Raw genomic sequence first — 20,035 nt, 5'->3', positions numbered from 1 at the left:
GAGACAGTGGATAACAAAACATATGCACTCCTGTAACAGTCACCTATGTACACTGATTATCCTCCTCTCATGATATCTCTCTATACACTGAGACAGTGGATAACAAAACATATGCACTCCTGTAACAGTCACCTGATTATCTTTCTATATACACTGAGACAGTGGATAACAAAACATATGCACTCCTGTAACAGTCACCTGATTATCTTTCTATATATACACTGAGACAGTGGATAACAAAACATATGCACTCCTGTAACAGTCACCTGATCTCTATATATATACACTGAGACAGTATAACAAAACATATGCACTCCTGTAACAGTCACCTGATAATATCTCTATATATACACTAACAATAACAAAACATATGCACTCCTGTAACAGTCACCTGATTATCTCTCTCTATATACACTGAGACAGTGGATAACAAAACATATGCACTCCTGTAACAGTCACCTGATTATCTTTCTATATATACACTGAGACAGTGGATAACAAAACATATGCACTCCTGTAACAGTCACCTGATTATCTTTCTATATATACACTGAGACATTATCTTTCTATATATACACATGAGACGATGCACTCCTGTAACAGTCACCTGAATATACACTGATGCAAAACTCACTCCTCTAACAGTCACCTGATTATCTTTCTATATACACTGAGACAGTTGATCACAAAACATATGCACTCCTGTAACAGTCACCTGATTATCTTTCTATATATACACTGAGACAGTCGATAACAAAACATATGCACTCCTCTAACAGTCACCTGATTATCTTTCTATATACACTGAGACAGTTGATAACAAAACATATGCACTCCTGTAACAGTCACCTGATTATCTTTCTATATATACACTGAGACAGTCGATAACAAAACATATGCACTCCTGTAACAGTCACCTGATTATCTTTCTATATACACTGAGACATTAGATAACAAAACATATGCACTCCTGTAACAGTCACCTGATTATCTTTCTATATATACACTGAGACAGTCGATAACAAAACATATGCACTCCTCTAACAGTCACCTGATTATCTTTCTATATACACTGAGACAGTTGATAACAAAACATATGCACTCCTGCAACTGACAGTGAGTGAGTGAGTTTAGTTTTACGCCGCACTCAGCAATATTCCAGCTATATGGCGGAGGTCTGTAAATAATCGAGTCTGGACCATACAATCCAGTGATCAACAGCATGAGTATCGATCTGCACAATTGGGAACCGATGACATGTGTCAACCAAGTCAGTGAGCCTGACCACCTGATCCCGTTAGTCGCCTCTTACGACAAGCATGGGTTGTTCAATTCTAACCTGGACCTTCACGGGTAGCAAACAGACAAGATACAAAAGACTGACACTGCTCAGAGTGGTAAGATACATAAGACTGACACTGCTCAGAGTTGTAAGATACAAAAGACTGACACTGCTCAAACTGGTAAGATACAACAGACTTACACTACTCAGAGTGGTAACATACAAAAGACTGACACCACTCAAACTGGTAAGATACAACAGACTTACACTACTCAGAGTTGTAAGATACAAAAGACTGACACCACTCAAACTGGTAAGACAGAAAAGACTGACACTGCTCAAAGTGGTAAGATACAAAAGACTGACACTACTCAGAGTGGTAAGATACAACAGTGAGTGAGTGAGTGAGTTTAGTTTTACGCCGCACTCAGCAATATTCCAGCTATATGGCGGCGGTCTGTAAATAATCGAGTCTGGACCAGACAATCCAGTGATCAACAGCATGAGCATCAATCTGCGCAATTGGGAACCGATGACATGTGACAACCAAGTCAGCGAAACTGACCACCCGATCCCGTTAGTCGCCTCTTACGACAAGATAGTCGCCTTTTTATGGCAAGCACATGGGTTGCTGAAGACCTATTCTACCCCGGATCTTCACGGGTCCGTAAGATACAACAGACTTACACTACTCAGAGTGGTAATATACAAAAGACTGACACTGCTCAAAGTGGTAAGATACAACAGACTTACACTACTCAGAGTGGTAAGATACAATAGACTGACACTGCTCAAAATGGTAAGATACAAAAGACTGAAACTGCTCAAAGTGGTAAGATACAAAAGATTGACACTGTTCAGTTTTAAGATACAAAAAGGCCTACCTTTTTCGCCGCTTTTTGGTTTTCTTATTTTTCTTAGATTCAGAGCTGCAAAAGAAAAATATTGAAATGAGAATGTATTCCTGCTTGGAGGCCTGTGGGCAACATAATTAACCAGAAACAGTGCTAGGAGGGAAAACACTCACAAATCAGGATTACCTCCCCTTACAAAAGTCCAGTCAGTTCAACTCATTGCTCTATCATGACATGCTATTAGTAAAGACAAGTCCAACAGAAGTTTAATATTCTTTTGCAATGTATTCTATAGTTGATCTGGACAAGCATATGATTTTGGTATTTATGTTAAGCAGACATACACCATCAATCTTGAACAAAGCCATGGTTATAAAGGCATGCCTCACAACTGTTAGATCAGTATGTACAAACCAATCTTCACATGCTCACTTAACACTACTCATCTGCTGGAGATGCAGTTCCTTTGGCAACCTGATTTGTCAATGTTTGCCAGATGTGTTTTGAATCAATTTTGGGTATTTCAGAGCCATTACTAGATATAATTTACAACAGGAAAACCATGCAATGCCAGACTGATGGATCTGGACAGAGAAATTAGTGCTGATATATCTACACAGATATTTGTCCATAGAACAATGTTGTTGGAAAAACATCCATATCAGGTAAGAATGATTAAAGAAAAGCACTATTCATATATGGCAAGGTATTGAAGTATTTGAAAATATGCTCAACACTGTTCTATGGGTATTGTAGCAAAATAACTATCACCATCCCCAATCCCGAATTCCAATAAAACACACTGGAATAGAAAGAGATTTACCAGCAATTAATTCTAAACATTGTCCGCTATACTTGACAGCGACGGAAGTGATTAATTGTCTAAAACTGCCACAAATTATGCATGTTTGTTTGTCAGAGTTTATCAAACTGGGTTTGAGACACAACGAAGTGAAGGGAAGAAAACAACAGACACATATATTTCTGTCTTACCTTATCTCTTACATCAAAAGCAGAGGGGGCATTCAAAAAAGGAGGCACACCGTATTGAGATGTACATGTATAGACGGCATGGTAGCTAGGTCACCTGTATGTCACCCTTTTCACTACCTATAACTCTCCAAGGAAATACCTCATCCAAGCTCAACTGCCTTTCATGCACAAATATTTTAGTTTTCTTCTCACAACACAATGTAACAATTCAACAAGTATCTGTGTCAGTTTGCATAGATAGTTCGTTGACTGGTCCTCCCAAAAACAACCCCAGAATGGCAGCAAGTTTAAATTTCCCTTGTGGCAAACAGTTGAACTAGGAAAAGATAATCCACCCAGTAACTACTATTCTACAAATGTTCTGATCCTAAGTTACAATATGTCTACGAAGGTTTGTGTATGTTTTTATCATACATAGGTTCTGATTGTCATCAAGCTAGGCATCATATAGAATCATATATTTTGATAAGGACTCAATGAAATACAGATTATAGGAAATCAAAATCGAAGACAAAATTACATCTAAATGATAGGTTGATATTTCCTACAATGATTTATAAAACCTTTTTATCACAATCCTTGCATTTCAAATGAAGTTATTTTGACAGTGGATAATGGACATTCAATAATGACAAAATCATCAAACAATCGGAGTAATAATTTATGATAAACAAAAAACCCATTAACATAAGAAGCCAGTGAATACCATAGTCTGCCAGGAAACATATATAAACAATATATTCAAGATGAAATGAGTTTTTGCTGAGCATCCATTGGTGCCTGGTAAGCATATCGTTGATTCCCATGTTTACTATTACCCTGACTTGACTGGTGTACAAACCCATCACCGTCTAGTATCTAGGAAGCCAAACTGTCACAGCAATATTGCTTTTAAAAACAAACCAACAAGTCCAGAATGGAAAATATCTCTTTATATCTCTGAAAGGAGTCAGAGCACTGAGCACACAGCGTTCACATGTGACAAAATACAGGAACATTTGTAGTATCATTGGATGCATGCAACATAGTAACTTCAGTTTAACAAAGACTTGACCAATGAACCGGTGATCCTTGGCATATAAAAGTCTGAGTTGTACAATGATCAGAAATATTACCTTAGTCAACATGCCTGATAGCTATGATTTCAGTGAGTGAAAGGCATTGGAAAAAGAGAAAAAAAACTTATAAATGACGAAATACATGTGTGAACATCTTGGACATCCCCTTGCCTTTAATCAAAGAAACATTATCAACACTGTTGTAAGCTTACCTCGTGTTTTCATCACACAACATTAAGTATGTTTTGTGCAGTTAGATGCAATGCTTGCAGTACATATCATATTTATATAGAGATTTTCTGTGGTTGATAATATGCATGTTAGTAAGAAGTCATTGTCATGCAAAAATTCATGATAGAGCTAAGGTGAAGCATGTATGTAACAACTGAAGGAAGGATATATACATTATACAGAACAAACCATTTAAGAAGCAAATTAACACATGTAAACAAAGGCTTTTATTTGTATGTGTATATAAACATCAAGAACACAAGACAGTAAGAGTAAATAGTTTCACTTTCTTTTCTTGAATTATAATACAACAGAAAATGAACTTGGCAAAAAAGGATTTGTTATATTAGATTATACCATATTGCCTTCAATTCAAAATGATCTTGAAATGAAATACATTTACATGAAAATACTTAACCACAGATATGTATGTAATAAATGAGAGTGCAAACACACGTAGGAAAAACAAAGTGGTTGCTTGCAAACTCCTAAAACATACACTCCGTGACATGGACCAGATGAAATTCCTGCCTGATGAAACCTGTCCATCTCTCACCAGAATACAAGAATGGTACCCCCTCCCCCCATGAGAACATATGTTACCAATCTAATTGAATCACAAATATCTTTTTGAATGCAGACTTGATCTCGTCACTATATGACTGGAAAAATGCCGATGTAACATAAAGCCCAACTCAACTCATAAATGCCAAAATGAGATATCCAGTGTCAAGTTCGAGATTAATTTTCTGCTAACACAGACACAGACACAGACACAGACACAGACACAGACACAGATGTCAGAAGCTCAGAAAGTGAGGCAATGACAAAATACTATTTAAGCCCTGCAGTCGATGCTCACCAGCAGGTTAGACTGAAAGACCATATCACACACACGCACGCACGCACGCACACACACACGCACACACACACACACACACACACACACATTACAGTTACTTCATATATATATATGAAACAGCTTATACATTATAGCCATACATTCGAATGTAAAGGACTAAAACTGGAAACTGAACGTCAGTATGTTTGTATGAGGTAAATTAGTCGCCGCAGGTTGAAGCTTATACATGAAATGTCTCCAAAATAACAGCTTTAACACTTGTTCAAACGGAGTGTTTATCGAGTTAACAATTCGCAAACAACCACATGTAACCATGGCAACAAAGCAACAAAAGCACATACAACTTCTCCTCATTACAGAGTGCTGCAACAAATAAAACAAAAAGAGAAATGAAGGAAATGAAGGAATCAGATGTAATGAGTGTGAAATTGGGCAATAGGAATTAAATTCAAGCACTTATTTAAAATAGTGCAGGCATCCTCCACAGCCTGGTCCCCAGCACCAACATGTGGGATTGGGGAGAATAAGGTGGGTAGCAAGGTCAGCACCAGCATGTGGGATTGGGGAGAATAAGGTGGGTAGCAAGGTCAGCACCAGCATGTGGGATTGGGGAGAATAAGGTGGGTAGCAAGGTCAGCACCAGCATGTGGGATTGGGGAGAATAAGGTGGGTAGCAAGGTCAGCACCAACATGTGGGATTGGGGAGAATAAGGTGGGTAGCAAGGTCAGCACCAGCATGTGGGATTGGGAAGAATAAGGTGGGTAGCAAGGTCAGCTGGCTGCATTACTTGGGGTCTGATCTCAGGCAGTGTTCTGACTGCTCCAGGGAAATCCACAGCTAAGTTTCCCTCAAAACCTCAGTAATATTGAGACAAAGAAACTGTCTTCAGCTATTGACAAGATGTGACAGGTTTGATGGTCAAGCCACCTTCAGCAGTAGGACAAAGGGGCTTTTGGTGTGCCTTATCCTGCATAAGGAACTTTAGCTTTGAAAGGAGGTCGCCTTGCAACCAATACAGAAATGTCTTTGAACTTAAGCTTAGGGAGTGAGGTCACCTTGCAACCTACACAGGAAAGGGGAGAATACTTCTTGGAACCTAAGCTTTGGGAAGGAGGTCACCTTGCAACCAACACAGAAAAGGAGGAATACTTCTTGAAACTTAGGCTAAGGGAGTGAGGTCACCTTGCAACCAACACAGGAAAGGGGAGAATACTTCTTGAAACTTAAGCTTAGGGAGTGAGGTCACCTTGCAACCAACACAGGAAAGGAGAGAATACTTCTTGGAACTTAAGCTTAGTGAGTGAGGTCACCTTGCAACCAACACAGGAAAGGGGAGATGTTGGACCAGTGTGGAGGTTCATCACCATGTTGATGAGCTGGGCAGCAGATGGTGGAGGACACAATACTACAACCCTGTGTATAAATCAGTATTCTCCAAAGCTGACCAACGCATTGGACGACTACTGCAGAAAGCTGAGAGTTTGTTAAACAAACACATTAGAGGTCTAAGGAAGACATATTTTGACAAGAAGTACAGATGTGTTATTCAGATCTGTGAACGAAATATGAGGTATTAAACATTGGTTGATATATGCCATTGGTTGAAAATATTCAACAAAGAAACTACAACAATGATAAAAGAAAAAGGTTGACTATGCTGTATGACCTGGGAGAAATTTAATTGCTAGTGCCCCAAACAACAAAATAAAAAATTCAACAGAAATATGAACAAAATATTGGCCAACATTTACCACAGTGCATATCGGTACATTTTTACTTTGGGTATGTTGATGCAAGTCATACTGTTGCCACATTGATCCATATATTTGGGTTAACAACAGTTATGTAGACAGATGGTGAAACTGTTGGATAGTTTCTGGGAAAGTAACACAATTACAAAAGTCCAGGAATACTGCCTACCGATCATGTTTGTGCTTTTTCGATTTCTTTTTCTTTTCTCTTCTTTCAGGGGAGCTGCTGGCTTCTCTGCAATAAAAATGCAGAAATCAGGCAAAAGTGAACTCAGCAAAGCTATATGAAGGCAGTCTTTAAACTAAAATGTCTGGACCAGACAATCCAGTGACTGACATAACAAGAATGAATCAGCATTCAGCAATTACAAACATGTGCAGGTTGTGTGTGGACCTGTTGCATGGGTTGCGGTGAATCAAAGCTGAGAAGCAAGTGACTGTCACACACAAACAGCACATTTGACATAATGACAGGCTTACGAAAAATAAATCACAGTCAAATACTGTGAACATCACAACAATACAATTTTTCAGTAAACAATTTCATAAATGAATCGACTTCTATTAGATTAAAAAATCATTGCTCTGAAATGACTAGCTGGGACCTGACATTGCTTGTAAGACACTAACATTGGTCTCCTCCTGACTAGTGGGTCACCTCCTGACTAGCTGGGACCAGACATTGCTTGTAAGACACTAACATGGGTCTCCTCCTGACTAGTGGGTCACCTCCTGACTAGTGGGTCACCTCCTGACCAGACATTGCTTGTAAGACACTAACATGGGCCACCTCCTGACTAGTGGGTCACCTCCTGACTAGCTGGGACCTGACATTGCTTGTAAGACACTAACATGGGCCACCTCCTGACTAGTGGGTCACCTCCTGACTAGCTGGGACCTGACATTGCTTGTAAGACACTAACATGGGCCACCTCCTGACTAGTGGGTCACCTCCTGACTGGCTGGGACCTGACATTACTTGTAAGACACTAACATGGGTCTCCTCCTGACTAGTTGGCCACCTCCTGACTAGTGGGTCTAGTCCTGACTAGCTGGGACCTGACATTGCTTGTAAGACACTAACATGGGTCTCCTCCTGACTAGTGGGCCACCTCCTGACTAGTGGGTCACCTCCTGACTAGTGGGCCACCTCCTGACTAGTGGGTCTAGTCCTGACTAGCTGGGACCAAACATTGCTTGTAAGACACTAACATGGGTCTCCTCCTGACTAGTGGGCCACCTCCTGACTAGTGGATCACCTCCTGACTAGTGGGTCGCCTCCTGACTAGCTGGGACCTGACATTACTTGTAAGACACTAACATGGGTCACTTTCTGACTAGTGGGTCACCTCCTGACTAGTGGGTCACCTCCTGACTAGTGGGTCGCCTCCTGACTAGCTGGGACCTGACATTACTTGTAAGACACTAACATGGGCCACCTCCTGACTAGTGGGTCACCTCCTGACTAGCTGGGACCTGACATTACTTGTAAGACACTAACATGGGTCACCTCCTGACTAGTGGGTCACCTCCTGACTAGTGGATCAGTGACATAATGCTCAAAGGTGTTGAAGGTGCCTCTAGAATACAACAATTAGTTTCTAACAATGGGTATGGTAAATATAGTATGACCAGAAATTATTGAGAATTTTAGGAATATGTTTAATTGGATTTCTAGTATAAACAACCTTGACCAGCTATCAAGTGCTTGGTTTCATTCGAGAGACAACTCCGTTAATCCTTTTTCATTAGTTTGTGAAGAGTTATCCCCCTTTCTTTACTTGCTAGCAGACGACATGTTCAGTGATCCTCAGTATGGATGATTTAGAGAAGAGGAAGTTGATTTTAGAGTATTATAACAAGGACATCAGATCAGCTAAAGTGATTTCAAGTAGAACAGGCATCCCTTTGTCCACTGTTTATCATGTTTTGAGTGAGTGAGTTTAGTTTAACGCCGCACTCAGCAATATTCCAGCTATATGGCGGCGGTCTATCATGTTTTGAAAAATATTGCAAATGGATATGGCATTGAGCACCAGGGAGGCACAGGTAGGCCTAGAAAATTGACTGTTGGTGACAGAAGGCAGCTTGGTATTCTTGTTTCTAAAAATAAACGAAGGAGTTTAGAAAACTTAAGGCTGGATATGACTGATAGAGGAACTGTGGCTGTCTGTAAGGAGACAATTAGAACTGAGCTGTATGCAATGGGTTGGCAGAAAAGTCGAGGAATTCCATCATGAAACCTGAACAAAAGGAGCGAAGGTTGAACTGGTGCTTACAGCATAGAAATTTTAACTGGGACAATGTGATTTTCTCAGATGAAAGTTCTGTGTGGCTGTTTCCTCATACACTGAAATTCTGGTCCAAACAAACTGAAAAACCTTTGTATCAGCGCCCAAAGTACAGTCCGAAATTTAACGTGTGGATGGCATATCTGTGTTAGGGGCAACGCCCCTCTGTGTATTTGAAGGGAATATGAACAGTGAGCGGTACACAGATATTCTCGAGGGACATTTACTTCCATCTGCTCACGTGTTCTATAGAAATGTTTGGATTTTCCATCAGGACAACGACCCAAAACATCGTTCAAAGCATTCACAGGCCTGGTTTCGGACCCAAAATATGACATTATTAGATTGGCCAAGCTATAGCCCTGACCTAAATAGAAAATGTTTGGGGACTTATGAAGGAAAGTGTCAATAAGAAAAATCTGACAAATATTGCTGAAATGAAAGAAGAGGTGGTCCGATATTGGGGCAGCATGGACAACGCCTTTCTAACATCTTTGATCAGTAGTATGCTCCGCCGCATTGAAGCCTGCATTGCTGCCCATTGTGAATTGACAAAATACTAACTGTTCACCTGTCTTTGAATCTGGAGCTATGTTGAGTTAATACGCGAGTAATGAGTGAATTTATTTTTTTAAATTACAATGTTTATATTCTCAAAAAATTCTGGTTGTACTTTACAACTCTGTACAAGAGTGACAGGGTAACAGTGAATACATAGTCATGTGATGATGCCAACTCTCTACAAGAGTGACAGGGGAACAGTGTATACATAGTCATGTGATGGTGCCATCTCTGTACAAGAGTGACAGAGGAACAGTGTATACATAGTCATGTGATGATGCCAACTCTGTACAAGAGTGACAGAGGAACAGTGTATACATAGTCATGTGATGGTGCCATCTCTGTACAAGAGTGACAGAGGACTGACTGACTGAGTTTGGTTTTACGCCGCTTTAAGCAATATTCCAGCAACATCATGGCGGAGTGACAGAGGAACAGTGTATACATAGTCATGTGATGGTGCCATCTCTGTACAAGAGTGACAGGGGAACAGTGAATACATAGTCATGTGATGGTGCCATCTCTGTACAAGAGTGACAGGGGAACAGTGAATACATAGTCATGTGATGATGCCAACTCTTTACAAGAGTGACAGGGGAACAGTGTATACATAGTCATGTGATGATGCCATCTCTGTACAAGAGTGACAGGGGAACAGTGTATACATAGTCATGTGATGGTGCCATCTCTGTACAAGAGTGACAGGGGAACAGTGTATACATAGTCATGTGATGATGCCATCTCTGTACAAGAGTGACAGGGGAACAGTGTATACATAGTCATGTGATGGTGCCATCTCTGAACAAGAGTGACAGGGGAACAGTGAATACATAGTCATGTGATGGTGCCATCTCTGTACAAGAGTGACAGAGGAACAGTGTAAACATAGTCATGTGATGATGCCATCTCTGTACAAGAGTGACAGGGGAACAGTGAATACATAGTCATGTGATGGTGCCATCTCTGTACAAGAGTGACAGAGGAACAGTGTATACATAGTCATGTGATGATGCCAACAGGACAACATTCAAACAACACATGCTTGGTATTTCAAAGAATAATCCAAAGTGAGGTTGTCCAAAACTGAATTACAGAACATTCATCTAGCCGAGGGGAGGTTGTCCAAAACTGAATTACAGAACATCCATCTAGCCGAGGTGAGGTTGTTCAAATATGAATTACAGAACGTCCATCTAGCCGAGGTGAGGGTGTTCAAAAGTGAATTACAGAACATCCATCTAGCCAAGAGGTTCAAAACTGCATTACAGAACATCCCTCTAGCCGAGGTGAGGTTGTTCAAAACTGAATTACAGAACGTCCATCTAGCCAAGGTAGGGTTGTTCAAAACTGAATTACAGAACATCCATCTAGCCAAGGTGAGGTTGTTCAAAACTGAATAACAGAACATCCATCTAGCCGAGGGGAGGTTGTTCAAAACTGAATTACAGAACATCCATCTAGCCGAGGGGAGGTTGTTCAAAACTGAATTACAGAACATCCATCTAGCCGAGGGGAGGTTGTTCAAAACTGAATTACAGAACATCCATCGAGCCGAGGGGAGGTTGTTCAAAACTGAATTACAGAACATCCATCTAGCCGAGGGGAGGGTGTTCAAAACTGAATTACAGAACGTTAATCTAGCCGAGGGGAGGTTGTTCAAAACTGAATTACAGAACATTCATCTAGCCGAGGGGAGGTTGTTCAAAACTGAATTACAGAACATCCATCTAGCCGAGGGGAGGGTGTTCAAAACTGAATTACAGAACATCCATCTAGCCGAGGTGAGGTTGTTCAAAACTGCATTACAGAACGTCCATCTAGCCAAGGTAGGGTTGTTCAAAACTGAATTACAGAACATCCATCTAGCCACGGTGAGGTTGTTCAAAACTGAATTACAGAACATCCATCTAGCCGAGGGGAGGTTGTTCAAAACTGAATTACAGAACATCCATCTAGCCGAGGGGAGGGTGTTCAAAACTGAATTACAGAACATCCATCTAGCCGAGGGGAGGGTGTTCAAAAGTGAATTACAGAACATCCATCTAGCCAAGGTGAGGTTGTTCAAAACTGAATTACAGAACATCCATCTAGCCAAGGTGAGGTTGTTCAAAACTGAATTACAGAACATCCATCTAGCCGAGGGGAGGTTGTTCAAAACTGAATTACAGAACATCCATCTAGCCAAGGGGAGGTTGTTCAAAACTGAATTACAGAACATCCATCTAGCCAAGGTGAGGTTGTTCAAAACTGAATTACAGAACATCCATCTAGCCGAGGTAGGGTTGTTCAAAACTGAATTACAGAACATCCATCTAGCCAAGGTGAGGTTGTTCAAAACTGAATTACAGAACATCCATCTAGCCGAGGGGAGGTTGTTCAAAACTGAATTACAGAACATCCATCTAGCCGAGGTAGGGTTGTTCAAAACTGAATAACAGAACATCCATCTAGCCGAGGGGAGGTTGTTCAAAACTGAATTACAGAACATCCATTTAGCCGAGGGGAGGTTGTTCAAAACTGAATTACAGAACATCCATCTAGCCGAGGGGAGGTTGTTCAAAACTGAATTACAGAACATCCATCTAGCTGAGGGGAGGTTGTTCAAAACTCCATTACAGAACATCCATCTAGCCAAGGGGAGGTTGTTCAAAACTGAATTACAGAACATCCATCTAGCCGAGGGGAGGTTGTTCAAAACTCCATTACAGAAAATTCATCTAGCCGAGGGGAGGTTGTTCAAAACTGAATTACAGAACATCCATCTAGCCATTGTGAAGTTTCATCAAACTGTTCAAGATGTGTACATGAACAGCAAGATCAAACCTCTACTTAGTGTTGTTTGTTTCGAGAACCACTGACAAGTTGTGAATAAGACTACGAGAGTTAGACAGCTTTATATGATTCAAATGTGAGCATCAAAATAAAACTCTAATCAGTACTATTTGTTCAGAGGATGCATTAGATGGACTCCACAAGAAACTACACAAAGTCTTACCTGCATCCATCTCTATGTTTTTTGCTTAGGGAGATAAAAGAACATAATTAAAGCTCTATGTTACTTTAAACTACAATGCCTGCTACAGGGAAAAAAACAACAGCAGGATACAAATACTGGAAAACAGGAACATGGGCCTAGAGAGCAGTCCATTATTGGAGATGACAGAGAGATCCCGCTTAGCACAGCAATGTCACAGCTAAACGCAAGCAGTCTGCCTCAGATAAACCTGTGGTAGATGGTGTGAGCCTGTAACACAACATCATCACCACAGTTGGAAGTATATGTCATAGATGTGGTTGATGGTGTGAGCCTGTAACACAACCTCATCACCACAGTTGGAAGTATATCTATTACAGATGTGGTTGATGGTGTGAGCCTGTAACATAACACCGTCACCACAGTTGGAAGTATATCTTACAGATGTGATTGATGGTGTGAGCCTGTAACACAACATCATCACCACAGTTGGAAGTATATCTTACAGATGTGGTTGATGGAGTGAGCCTGTAACACAACATCATCACCACAGTTGGAAGTATATCTTACAGATGTGGTTGATGGAGTGGGCCTGTAACATAACACCGTCACCACAGTTGGAAGTATATCTTACAGATGTGGTAGATGGTGTGAGCCTGTAACACAACCTTATCACCACAGTTGGAAGTATATCCATTACAGATGTGGTAGATGGTGTGAGCCTGTAACACAACATCATCACCACAGTTGGAAGTATAGCTTACAGATGTGGTTGATGGAGTGAGCCTGTAACATAACACCGTCACCATAGTTGGAAGTCTATCTTACAGATGTGGTTGATGGAGTGAGCCTGTAACACAACCTTATCACCACAGTTGGAAGTATATCTTACAGATGTGGTTGATGGTGTGAGCCTATAACACAACTTTATCACCACAGTTGGAAGTATATCTATTACAGATGTGGTTGATGGAGTGAGCCTGTAACATAACACCGTCACCACAGTTGGAAGTATATCTTACAGATGTGGTAGATGGTGTGAGCCTGTAACACAACCTTATCACCACAGTTGGGAGTATATCTATTACAGATGTGGTAAATGGTGTGAGCCTGTAACACAACCTTATCACCACAGTTGGAAGTATATCTTACAGATGTGGTTGATGGTGTGAGCCTGTAACATAACACCGTCACCACAGTTGGAAGTATATCTTACAGATGTGGTAGATGGTGTGAGCCTGTAACACAACCTTATCACCACAGTTGGAAGTATATCTATTACAGATGTGGTAGATGGTGTGAGCCTGTAACATAACACTGTCACCACAGTTGGAAGTATATCTTACAGATGTGGTAGATGGTGTGAGCCTGTAACACAACATCATCACCACAGTTGGAAGTATATCTTACAGATGTGGTTGATGGTGTGAGCCTGTAACACAACCTTATCACCACAGTTGGAAGTATATCTTACATATGTGGTTGATGGAGTGAGCCTGTAACATAACACCGTCACCACAGTTGGAAGTATATCTTACAGATGTGGTTGATGGTGTGAGCCTGTAACACAACATCATCACCACAGTTGGAAGTATATCTATTACAGATGTGGTAGATGGTGTGAGCCTGTAACATAACACCGTCACCACAGTTGGAAGTATATCTTACAGATGTGGTAGATGGTGTGAGCCTGTCACACAACCTTATCACCACAGTTGGAAGTATATCTATTACAGATGTGGTAGATGGTGTGAGCCTGTAACACAACATCATCACCACAGTTGGAAGTATAGCTTACAGATGTGGTTGATGGAGTGAGCCTGTAACATAACACCGTCACCACAGTTGGAAGTATATCTTACAGATGTGGTTGATGGTGTGAGCCTGTAAAATAACACCATCACCACAGTTGGAAGTATAGCTTACAGATGTGGTTGATGGAGTGAGCCTGTAACATAACACAGTCACCACAGTTGGAAGTATATCTTACAGATGTGGTAGATGGTGTGAGCCTGTAACACAACCTTATCACCACAGTTGGAAGTATATCTTACAGATGTGGTTGATGGTGTGAGCCTGTAACACAACCTTATCACCACAGTTGGAAGTATAGCTTACAGATGTGGTTGATGGAGTGAGCCTGTAACATAACACAGTCACCACAGTTGGAAGTATATCTTACAGATGTGGTAGATGGTGTGAGCCTGTAACACAACCTTATCACCACAGTTGGAAGTATATCTTACAGATGTGGTAGATGGTGTGAGCCTGTAACACAACCTTATCACCACAGTTGGAAGTATATCTTACAGATGTGGTTGATGGTGTGAGCCTGTAACATAACACCGTCACCACAGTTGGAAGTATATCTTACAGATGTGGTTGATGGTGTGAGCCTGTAACACAACATCATCACCACAGTTGGAAGTATATCTTACAGATGTGGTTGATGGAGGAGCCTGTAACACAACATCATCACCACAGTTGGAAGTATATCTTACAGATGTGGTTGATGGAGTGAGCCTGTAACACAACATCATCACCACAGTTGGAAGTATATCTTACAGATGTGGTTGATGGTGTGAGCCTGTAACACAACCTTATCACCACAGTTGGAAGTATATCTATTACAGATGTGGTAGATGGTGTGAGCCTGTAACACAACCTTATCACCACAGTTGGAAGTATATCTATTACAGATGTGGTAGATGGAGTGAGCCTGTAACACAACATCATCACCACAGTTGGAAGTATAGCTTACAGATGTGGTTGATGGAGTGAGCCTGTAACATAACACAGTCACCACAGTTGGAAGTATATCTTACAGATGTGGTAGATGGTGTGAGCCTGTAACACAACCTTATCACCACAGTTGGAAGTATATCTATTACAGATGTGGTAGATGGTGTGAGCCTGTAACACAACATCATCACCACAGTTGGAAGTATAGCTTACAGATGTGGTTGATGGAGTGAGCCTGTAACATAACACCATCACCACAGTTGGAAGTATATCTTACAGATGTGGTTGATGGTGTGAGCCTGTAAAATAACACCATCACCACAGTTGGAAGTATAGCTTACAGATGTGGTTGATGGAGTGAGCCTGTAACATAACACAGTCACCACAGTTGGAAGTATATCTTACAGATGTGGTAGATGGTGTGAGCCTGTAACACAACCGTATCACCACAGTTGGAAGTATATCTTACAGATGTGGTTGATGGTGTGAGCCTGTAACACAACCTTATCACCACAGTTGGAAGTATATCTTACATATGTGGTTGATGGAGTGAGCCTGTAACATAACACCGTCACCACAGTTGGAAGTATATCTTACAGATGTGGTAGATGGTGTGAGCCTGTAACACAACCTTATCACCACAGTTGGAAGTATATCTATTACAGATGTGGTAGATGGTGTGAGCCTGTAACACAACATCATCACCACAGTTGGAAGTATAGCTTACAGATGTGGTTGATGGAGTGAGCCTGTAACATAACACCGTCACCACAGTTGGAAGTATATCTTACAGATGTGGTTGATGGTGTGAGCCTGTAAAATAACACCATCACCACAGTTGGAAGTATAGCTTACAGATGTGGTTGATGGAGTGAGCCTGTAACATAACACAGTCACCACAGTTGGAAGTATATCTTACAGATGTGGTAGATGGTGTGAGCCTGTAACACAACCTTATCACCACAGTTGGAAGTATATCTTACAGATGTGGTTGATGGTGTGAGCCTGTAACACAACCTTATCACCACAGTTGGAAGTATATCTTACATATGTGGTTGATGGAGTGAGCCTGTAACATAACACCGTCACCACAGTTGGAAGTATATCTTACAGATGTGGTTGATGGTGTGAGCCTGTAACACAACATCATCACCACAGTTGGAAGTATATCTTACAGATGTGATTGATGGTGTGAGCCTGTAACACAACATCATCACCACAGTTGGAAGTATATCTTACAGATGTGGTTGATGGAGTGAGCCTGTAACACAACATCATCACCACAGTTGGAAGTATATCTTACAGATGTGGTTGATGGAGTGAGCCTGTAACACAACATCATCACCACAGTTGGAAGTATATCTTACAGATGTGGTTGATGGTGTGAGCCTGTAACACAACCTTATCACCACAGTTGGAAGTATATCTATTACAGATGAAGTAGATGGTGTGAGCCTGTAACACAACCTTATCACCACAGTTGGAAGTATATCTATTACAGATGTGGTAGATGGTGTGAGCCTGTAACACAACATCATCACCACAGTTGGAAGTATAGCTTACAGATGTGGTTGATGGAGTGAGCCTGTAACATAACACAGTCACCACAGTTGGAAGTATATCTTACAGATGTGATTGATGGTGTGAGCCTGTAACACAACCTTATCACCACAGTTGGAAGTATATCTATTACAGATGTGGTAGATGGTGTGAGCCTGTAACACAACATCATCACCACAGTTGGAAGTATAGCTTACAGATGTGGTTGATGGAGTGAGCCTGTAACATAACACCGTCACCACAGTTGGAAGTATATCTTACAGATGTGGTAGATGGTGTGAGCCTGTAACACAACCTTATCACCACAGTTGGAAGTATATCTATTACAGATGTGGTAGATGGTGTGAGCCTGTAACACAACATCATCACCACAGTTGGAAGTATAGCTTACAGATGTGGTTGATGGAGTGAGCCTGTAACATAACACCGTCACCACAGTTGGAAGTATATCCCTTGCAAATGATCAACTATCCAGATCTTGTTAATCCAATGTTAAAAAAAATAGGGGATCATGAAGGTATGGATGTTCTTACTAAACAGTACAACAAATGTAAGCGCTGACAAAATTTAAGAATGTTTTAAGGGGCACTGATCCAGAGCAATTTCCATGGACTGGTCGTTGCCTTTGTTATTGTTTTTCTCCCACGAGTACCCGGATGATATCCCAGAATTCTTGACTGGTTCATGAACTCTGCTGCGCCACCCGCAAGCGTAGTTGATAGTATAAGAGTAGATTGATCAATAAAGATGAAATCATATTTACTCAATAATATTTCCATCTTCATTATTATGATAAGAAATGGAAACCTTTTGAAGTTTAACCATCTGCCAGTGGAAAGAAAATGTTAGGACTGAAAAATAACAAAGTCAATGTACGTCTTTATATTTCGTGTAATAATCCAGATTAGGTAATGATCCTGTTTGTATGCATAACAAGCACACAATCTGCTGATACTTGTAGTGAATTATAACATGGCTGGAATATCTAGACAGTTTATTGAGTGCCAACGTAAATCATATTTCACACACATGTCCAAAGTGCAACCTTGTGCATGTTGTCTGTCTCATTACACTTCACAGCGAAAAAAATGATTCTGTTGAATGCTACAACAAAAATGAATAAAAACAAAATGCAAATATTAACTTAAAACAGACTTAAGTTATAGCAACAATGTCAGGCTATTACCTTGTTCGAAAATTGTATCCATCAATATCCACATAAAGGAGTGATATGCTATTCATCTGCAGCTGACAGAGAATCCTGTTCATGTGTCTTTTAACAGTCTAATATGCGAAAAAGTGATCTATCGTTTCAGGTTTTCCACACTGATGTATAGTCTCATTGGTCACCCAAGACAGCACACCTGGCAACTAATTTGCATGATGTCAGCCATTCTTTAAAAATGTAATTTAGTTAGCCAATAATGAGCAATCAATCAACGTATCGGCAGTGAATCCTTTGAGTGAAGGATGTTGTTTTTTTACATAGGCACTTTACGACAGGGTGTATTCAGTATAGATGAGTAAATCCACATACATAAACACTACCTTTTGACAAATCCGCTGTGCAAGATAAAAGTAATTAATCAATCAGCGTGTTATCAGTTAATCTATTGATCAATGTTGTGTTTTTTTAACTCAGCTGATAATTCCTCTTGCTGCACCTCCATGCACATATCACATTACATGTAATACATTTGCCACATCAGACCTTAATCTATTATGATGGGTATTTACTCCAGACACGCGAAATGCCAAATGGGAACCTTTGTCGGGTAATTTGAGTGGTCTTACCATTAATTATACCTGTTATTAATTCATTAACTGACCATCAAGTGAATGATGACAAAAGGAACTTCATGGTTGCATAAGAAATACACATAAGCATTTTCTGTGTACTTAAGTTAATAAAAGTATATACATATTTACCTAAGTAAATTTTCTGATTTTTCTAGCAATGGCAAAATAGGGTTGTTTAGTTTACGAATTTAAATAAATCCAAATACCTTTAATATCATAGGTAATAGACATCATATTTATACATGACATGACTAAATGCAGAGGCAAAAAACACAGAAATAGGATCAAATTGGATCAGTCACTATACCATCCAGGCATTAGAAAATGCCAAAAGCCTACACTGCTGGGATACTTTATTACAATCAGACAAGAACTCCCGGGATATTTTCAAATAACAACATCTGATGGGCATCCACCCTTCCTAATATTCCGCTGTTTAGGATGAAGAAATTCTGCCATGGTGGAAAGTAGCCCAGTCCCCGTGTCCGTGTCCGTCACGGTCGAGGGAGCAGGTACTGGCCAGCGTGCAGCTCGGTTTCGTAATTACTCTGTTGGCAAGGAACATTAATCGCTCTGCATCAGTGCCCCTTTAAGTCACACCAAAACAGAACACCAACACACATCATACAGTATGTACCTGCCACACACTTTCTCTGATGTGGAACATTATAATTTTGCTTATCACGCAGGTGAGGTTTACTTCATTTCATTCATTGTTTGTGTGAGAGCTATCAATGCTGGACAGGAAGTGAGCATGCATGCAGTGGTTGTGGCTCAGGACATTAGAAATCACCTACATGTAGGTCATCTTGGATGTACTGCCCTTTACGAATTGTCATGTTGACAAAAGATGTCAACAGTGTGCACAAGGCTGAAATGAACGTTGTGCTAGTGTAACCTGAGACCTCATGACATATCTGTCGGTTGATCAGGTGTGGTGAGATCACTATGATAGATTTGTCGGTTGATGAGGTGTGGTGAGATCACTATGACAGATTTGTCGGTTGATCAGGTGTGGTGAGATCACTATGATAGATTTGTCGGTTGATCAGGTGTGGTGTGTGGTGAGATCACT

The 20,035-nt window shown here is 40.6% G+C and overlaps 1 protein-coding gene and 1 long non-coding RNA gene across 6 annotated transcripts in view; one reads left to right on the top strand and one right to left on the bottom strand.

The window, feature by feature from the left end:
- Window positions 1-20,035, bottom strand: part of LOC124259255 (serine/arginine repetitive matrix protein 2-like) — a 151,084-nt gene that overhangs the window by 23,479 nt on the left and 107,570 nt on the right. For 4 of the 5 annotated variants that reach the window (XR_006893791.1, XM_046693363.1, XM_046693366.1 and 1 more), the window contains 3 exons: window positions 12,880-12,903; window positions 7,202-7,267; window positions 2,167-2,211 (listed from right to left, as the gene is read on the bottom strand). Coding sequence is in view for 4 of the 5 variants with exons in the window: in XM_046693363.1 (XP_046549319.1) it covers window positions 2,167-2,211; window positions 7,202-7,267; window positions 12,880-12,903 (135 nt within the window). In the remaining variant the exon portion in view is untranslated. The remainder of the gene's footprint in view (window positions 1-2,166; window positions 2,212-7,201; window positions 7,268-12,879; window positions 12,904-20,035) is intronic. The other variant, XM_046693364.1, reaches the window with a different exon arrangement.
- LOC124259256 lies at window positions 6,289-6,759 on the top strand. The gene is made up of 3 exons (XR_006893792.1): window positions 6,289-6,331; window positions 6,459-6,522; window positions 6,587-6,759. It is a non-coding gene; the product is annotated as an uncharacterized LOC124259256 (long non-coding RNA).

This window comes from Haliotis rubra, unplaced genomic scaffold (genome assembly GCF_003918875.1).
Source record: "Haliotis rubra isolate DU_JTF1 unplaced genomic scaffold, ASM391887v1 Scf715, whole genome shotgun sequence".
Lineage (NCBI taxonomy): Eukaryota > Metazoa > Mollusca > Gastropoda > Lepetellida > Haliotidae > Haliotis > Haliotis rubra.
Note: the sequence above shows the minus strand (reverse complement) of the source record. Positions and strands in the feature narration are given on the sequence as shown.